The sequence below is a fragment of the Ranitomeya variabilis genome, chromosome 8 (genome assembly GCF_051348905.1).
Source record: "Ranitomeya variabilis isolate aRanVar5 chromosome 8, aRanVar5.hap1, whole genome shotgun sequence".
In the NCBI taxonomy this organism is placed as follows: domain Eukaryota; kingdom Metazoa; phylum Chordata; class Amphibia; order Anura; family Dendrobatidae; genus Ranitomeya; species Ranitomeya variabilis.
In genome coordinates, this window is record NC_135239.1 from 40,684,668 (window position 1) to 40,692,099 (window position 7,432).

The 7,432-nt window shown below is 43.8% G+C and overlaps 1 protein-coding gene across 1 annotated transcript in view; it reads right to left on the reverse strand.

The window, feature by feature from the left end:
* LOC143788426 (histo-blood group ABO system transferase 2-like) overlaps positions 1 to 7,106 on the reverse strand; it is a 59,210-nt gene extending 52,104 nt beyond the window's left edge. Inside the window, exon 1 of the mRNA XM_077278097.1 lies at positions 6,917 to 7,106. Within this exon, the coding sequence (XP_077134212.1) occupies positions 6,917 to 6,951 (35 nt within the window). The 5' untranslated portion in view covers positions 6,952 to 7,106. The remainder of the gene's footprint in view (positions 1 to 6,916) is intronic.
* Positions 7,107 to 7,432: the final 326 nt, after the last annotated feature.

Here is a 7,432-nt window from a genome sequence, read left to right on the forward strand (position 1 = left end):
CTTTCCTAGATTTATCTGCTTTAGGAAAAATTCAGCAGTCTTTTTCCTGAAGTGGCAGTGCTAGCGGACCATTTTCCATCAGGAGATGCTTAAAGCATAACCGTCGTTTTAATTTTTATCTCAAATCAATAGTACACATGAAAATAAGCAACTTTGTAACATCTATTATCAGGTAAATTTGCCTCTTTATCTGCCATAATTGATCAGTCATTGTCAGAATTCTCAAAAAGAAAAAAAAGACACGTACAAAGAATGGTTACACTTCCTAAATTTGAACATTTGTTTTAAGTGTATTTTAGTTATCACTCCATTAATATACAAGTGATGCCCATTATATTGTTACTTTTTGGTTTTGGGCATTTTCACGCAATTTTTTTACTCAACTGACAAAGTCGTTGGATCTGGGGCGTAACGGGGCCATGACAAGATATGGCAACCCTGCTCCTCAAATTCTTGACGAGTTGCTTCATTCTTTATGCCACAGATCCTACTCCAGGAGTAAGATTTGTGTCGAGGCACACAGGAAGGTTAACCAACTTTGTGCCTCACCTAATTCATTAAGAGACATGTGCCCAGGGCCGGACTGGCCATCGGGCACTTCTGGCAAATGCCAGAAGGGCCGGTGCCAGTAGTGGGCCACTGCACTGTTCCTCCCCCTCCCCCCCGCCAGTGCCGCCGCCGCATTTAACTATGCCGACGTCTATGATGCCGGTACAGTTGAATGCAATGATGGAGGAGAGAGCGTCCGCTGACGCCCCCTCTCCCATCATTCCCCGCTCTGCCTCTGACACTGTGGGTGCGCGATGACATCATATCATCGCGCACCTGCTGTGTCCCGGGCAGACTGCAGCCGCCAAGACAGGAGACAGGAGCCAGGAGCAGGGCGCAGCGCGGGCAAAAGGAAAGGTGAGGAGAGTGCTTTTTGGTTTTTTTTAACTGGACTGTGGGGCCATTATCGGGGGGGTGACGAGATGTGGGCTCTGCTGTATATACCCCTGTGTGGGCTCTGCTGTATACTGTGTGGGCTCTGCTGTATATACCCCTGTGTGGGCTCTGCTGTATACTGTGTGGGCTCTGCTGTATATACCCGTGTGGGCTCTGCTGTATATACCCCTGTGTGGGCTCTGCTGTATATACCCGTGTGGGCTCTGCTGTATATACCCCTGTGTGGGCTGGGCTGTATATACCCCTGTGCTGTGCTGTATATACCCCTGTGTGGGCTTGGCTGTATATACCCCTGTGTGGGCTTGGCTGTATATACCCCTGTGTGGGCTGGGCTGTATATACCCCTGTGTGGGCTGGGCTGTATATACCCCTGTGTGGGCTGGGCTGTATATACCCTTATGTGGGCTGGGCTGTATATACCCCTGTGTGGGCTGGGCTGTATATACCCCTATGTGGGCTGGGCTGTAAATACCCCTGTGTGGGCTGGGCTGTATATACCCCTGTGTGGGCTGGGCTGTATATACCCCTGTGTGGGCTGGGCTGTATATACCCCTGTGTGGGCTGTGCTGTGCTGTATATACCCCTGTGTGGGCTGTGCTGTGCTGTATATACCCCTGTGTGGGCTGTGCTCTATATACCCCTGTGTGGGCTGTGCTCTATATACCCCTGTGCAGGCTGTGCTCTATATACCCCTGTGCGGGCTGTGCTCTATATACCCCTGTGCGGGCTGTGCTCTATATACCCCTGTGCGGGCTGTGCTCTATATACCCCTGTGCGGGCTGTGCTCTATATACCCCTGTGCGGGCTGTGCTCTATATACCCCTGTGCGGGCTGTGCTCTATATACCCCTGTGTGGGCTGTGCTGTATACTACGCGGGCTGTGCTATATTATGCAGGCTGTGCTATATACTATGCAAGTTGTGCTATATACTATGCGGGCTTTGCTATATACTATAGGGGGTATATTATATTCTATGGGGGAGGCCATGTTATATACTATGTGGCTGTGTTATATACTATTGCGGGGGTATATTATATTCTGTAGGGGAGGCTGTGTTATACTATGGGGGTATATTATATTCTATGGGGGAGGCTGTCTTATACTATGGGGGGCTGCATTATATATTATGGGGAGGTGGACTGTATTATATTCTATGGGGGGCTGTATTAGATTTTATGAGGGATGATTGCATCATACTCTGATGGGGCTGCATTATATTCTATGGGGAGGTGGGCTGTATTCTATTCTATTTGGGGCTACATTAAATTCTATGGGGGGGCTGTATTATATTTATGTTCTATGAGGGGTGATTTCATCATACTCTATTGGGGGGGGCTGCATTATATTCTATGGGGGGTTACATTATACTCTGTAGGGTGGTGGCTGGATTATACTCTGTAGGGTGGTGGCTGCATTATACTGTATGTGGGCTGCATTATACTGTATCGAGGACTATGGGGAATACGCTATACTATATGAAGAACTATGGGGTGCATTATACTATGGGAAGTGAATTGTATTACATGGATGACTATGGCGGTGCATTATACTATATGGAGCACTATGAGGAGTGTATTATGCTCTGTGGAGGACTGAGCAGTGTATTTTAATATATGGAGGACTGTGGTGCACATTATAATATATGGAGGACTATGGGGTATATTTTACTAAACAAGTAAAATGCTGCATATTCAGATTGTTTTTGCCGGAACAAAAATCATTGTTCTCAGCAGCACATTGCCAGTGTAAACTGTAGATGTGCTGCTGATAACATGATACTGTATGGTGATCTGTTAGTGATCGTTCTGTCCCATCATTCTGTCTCAGACGGTGGAAAGAGGCCGGGAAACAAGCGTTGAACAACTTCAGTATGGTCGATCAAACTCATTTAGCGGCCTGAGATCAGGGCATGTAAGTAAATACAACCGAAATGCTTTTGTGTGATGTGCAATATGTTAGCATTTGGGGCCCCATTTTAAACTTTGCCTAGGGCCCCACTTTGCCTAAATCTGGCCCTGCCTACAAGTGTACAAAGGTATTATACAGTCACCATGTGACAAGTGGGCCTGTGTAACTTCAAATGCCAGGGCTGAATTTTAGTCCCAGTCCGGCCCTGCATGTGCCGCTTAATGAAGCCGATGCCTCGCACCTCTACCATGCCTTATTATCAAGACTGGCATGTAAAATGCTTGATGAATCGGGGTCTGAGTATTTTTGCTGAGTTTTTGGAGAGAAAACTGAGCGGAAACTCCAACCTTTTGAGAGGTTTTACATTTTTGAACAGGATATGGAGAATTTTCAGCTCGGTGTCTGCTCCCAAATCTCCTAAAAATAAACTCAGTGTGAACATTCCTTAAATAAGTGACATGCACTTTTTCTCCCACCAGGTGTTTTTCAAAGCAAGAAGCAGAAGAAAAAAACTCAAAAGACCAAGCATATGACCAGCAAAGTGGTTTTACAATAGAAATTCATGGATAAAGTTTTTTGGGTGTTTTTCAACAATTTTTCAGGTGTGTTTGTAGAACGGACTGACTCGAAAACAATCCTAAACAAACTCCGTGTGCACTTTGTCTTAGTAACTTGCTTTAGTATGCTAAGTCACTTGTTAATACTCCATTTTTATGTTTGTTTTCTACAAGTTGCATCTGAACTCTCCAATTAGCGTCAACACAAACCTACACACTGGCTAATCATTCCCGACTAGTGATTGAATAGATAGAATTAATTAACAGCTACTGAACAAAGCTGTTTCAATCTATTTCCTCATCATAATGAACAGTAAATTATTCCCACTCACTTTAACTATCAATATGTCAAACTTAATAATTAAATACATTTATCAAAGAGCAGATTGTAGAACAGGTGATCAATATGCTCAGTCTTCAAGGGACTCTACATTTCCTCCTTTAATCTAAACTTTACAGAGATGAGTTCTTTTGTCAAGTTAATGAATTACAGGGTTTTTTTTTACACTTTGTGCATACAGGGACATGGCCCTCCTTTTTGGGCTGTGCATCTTTTCTACATAGCTTTCCATGGGCATGGGCAGAACAGACAGGTTTGCATCCTGATCTGCCCCCATCTATTTTGAGGTCTGCTGAAACATAAAGAGGTACGATACTAGAGTTTGGGACCATCCTGATTGGGTACACTGTTATGACCTGGTGGTTTAGGAGCAACATGGGACGTGCTCTGGAGGAGGTGGTACCTGTACTGACCGCAATACCTGAGCTTAACACACACACTAGAAGTAGCCGTGGGGTGTTCCTGTCACTCCCTAGACACCTCGTCACAGCCGGAGGACTAACTACCACTAAAGATAGAAACAGGAAAGCTATCTTGCCTCAGAGAAAATCCCCAAAGATTAGACAGCCCCCCACAAATATTGACTGTGAGTGGAGAGGGAAATGACATACGCAGAATGAAACCAGGATGTAGCAAAGGAGGCCAGTCTAGCTAGATAGATAGAACAGGACAGAATACTGTGCGGTCAGTATTAAAAACTAGAAAAATCCACCACAGAGTTTACAAAAATCTCCACACCTGACTAAAGGTGTGGAGGGTAAATCTGCTTCCCAGAGCTTCCAGCTTAACTGAAATAATCCATACTGACAAGCTGGACAAGAAAAAACATAGAAAGTGCAGAACGATTAAGTCCACAAAAAGTGGACTGGAAAAGAACAAAGCAAGGACTTATCTTTGCTGAACTGGTCAGAATATCAGGGAAATCCAAGCAGAGATGTGAATCCAACCAGGAACCATTGACAACTGGCACAGGCTGAAGGATAGAACCAGGTTAAATAGCCGAGCCAGAAAGACAATCAGTGGAAGCAGCTGCTGACTGCTAATTCCAAGGAGCAGCAGTACCACTTAAAACCACCGGAGGGAGCCCAAGAGCAGAACTCACAAAAGTGCCACTTACAACCACCGGAGGGAGCCCAAGAGCGGAATTCACAACAGTACACCTTGTCGTGGTTGGATGGCTTTTACGTTGTTTTGATTAACATAGTGTCAATTAAGTCTTCTATGTTATTTACATGTACTATTACTATTTATTCATCTACTTACTTATTACAGGGTATTTACTCATTTTGGTTTTTTTTTATCCTAGGTTCTGTCTGTTAAATGGCCACAGTGTGAATGTGCACCTACACATTGCATTTATGCCTACATGTGTTCCGACTCATTTTAGTTTTATTTAAGTAACTAAATATTTTGTGGTTTCGAGTTAAAATGATATTCCTCTTATAATAAGGTACAAACTATGCGAAGCATAGGCAACAATTGCTAGATTGGTGGTGGTCTCACCTCTGCAATCCCTACAATTAGCACAATGGGGTCCTGCGTCTTTGATTTGAATAGAGCAGCATGCCTTTCACGACTACGTTTAAGTCCCTGAGACTCGAAAACACTCCTAAACAAACTCCGTGTGCACTTTGTCTCAGTAACTTGCTTTAGTATGCTAAGTCTATGTGCCACTTGTTAATACTCCATTTTTATGTTTGTTTTCTAGAAGTTGCATCTGAACTCTCCAATTAGCATCAACACAAACCTACACACCGGCTAATCAAGTAAAATAAATGGGCAACTTAAAGAGGTTGTCCACTACTTTTACATTGATGACCTATCCTTAGAATAGGTCATGAATGTCTGATTGGCCGGGGTCGGACACCCGGCACTACTTCGATCAGCTGTTATCAGTGTTAGCCAGAGGTACTCACTTGCGTAGCTGCTCCTCCTTCTGATAATGGCCATCGCAGGGCACTACACATCCGCCTCTTATTGATTTTAATAGAAGGGAGATGTGCAGCACCAAGCCTCAGCCACTACCAGAAGACAGATCAGCTAGGCAAGTGAGCTCTTACGGCTGGCGGCCACTGACGACACCGATAAGAGCTGATCGGTGAGGGTGCCGGACCCCGGCCAATCAGAAAATGATGACCTATCCTAAGATAAGATGGAAGCAATAGGGGCCAGCAGCAGGCCCTCACCTGCCATGGTAGCCAATCAGTGTTGATGAGAGCAAATGTGTGAGCTACAAAGGCACAGGAAACGTGGTCAAAGTTGAAGGGAAGATGAATGCTTCACGTTATCAGCAAATACTGGAGGAAAATTTGCACTCATCAGCCTGGAAGCTGCACATGAGACGTACTTGGACGTTCCAACATGACAACGATCCAAAACACAAGGCCAAGTCAACCTGTAATTGGCTACAGCAGAACAAAGTGAAGGTTCTAGAGTGGCCATCTCAGTCTCCTGACCTCAATATCATTGAGTCACTCTGGGGAGATCTCAAGCTCGCAGTTTATGCTAGACAGCCCAGAAATTTACAGGAACTGGAGGCTTTTTGCCAAGAAGAGTGGGCAGCTTAGAAGCTGAGAAAATAACCTCATCCACAACTACCACAAAAGAATTCAAGCTGTCATTGATGTTAGAGGGGGCAATACACAGCATTAAGAAATGGAGTATGTGAACTTTTGACCAGGGTCATTTGGATGTTTTGGGTTGTCATTATGATTTAAAAGAGAAAACACTGTAGTTTGACAATAAATGGCTTCACCCAACCATTAACCATGAGTGGAGAAAAAGTTTTCATTTTATCATTCATCTTCTCTGAAAAAAGGCCAAGAAAGCAAAAATTCTGCTGCGGTATGAAAATTTTTGAGCACAACTGTATATGTCTATTGCGGCTGAAAAAAAAAAGTTATGTCTCTTGGAAGACGGGGAGGAGAATAAAAAAGAAAGATCAAAAATAAAAGATCTTGTGGCCAGGAAAGGGTTAAAATGGCAACAGTAGTGCCCCAAAAAAGACAGTTCTCCCAGTAACAATGGCAGCCACGCTGATTCCATACGTGTCGTCTCCACAAACGCTACCTGCCATTTGCCCCAGATTGTGTAGTGACAGTAAAAGTTGTCACTTTATTACTAATTTATAGAGAACACAGTTTATTATATCGATGCGTGACTTACCTGTTATTTGTATTATTTTCAAGCAGTTTCTTCATACAGTGCTCCAGTTCTATAGACTCCTCCACTTTCTTTGACAAATCAAAAGTTATTTTTTGTTTAAATGGAAGATTTAAGTCTATGTTCTGCACGCTGGAATTAAAGAGACAGAAATGAAGGAAAACTGTGGTTGAATAACATGTATTTCACAAATAAATTTGCCACTATTATTGATATGCAGCAACATGGTGGCTCAGTGGTTAGTATTGCAGCATTGGGGGTCCTCCATTCAACGCCCACCAAGGACAACATCTACAAGGTATTTGTATGTTCTCCCCGTGTTTGTGTGGGTTTCCTCTGTGTTCTCCAGTTTCCTCCCACACTCCGAAGACATACTGATAGGGAATCTAGATTATGAGCCCCAATGGGCACAGCGATGATAATGTCTGTAAAGCGCTGTGGAATATGATAGCGCTATATAAGTAATGCATAATAATAATATGCAGGTATGTAATCAGCCTCCTGCTTAAGCAGAATGGA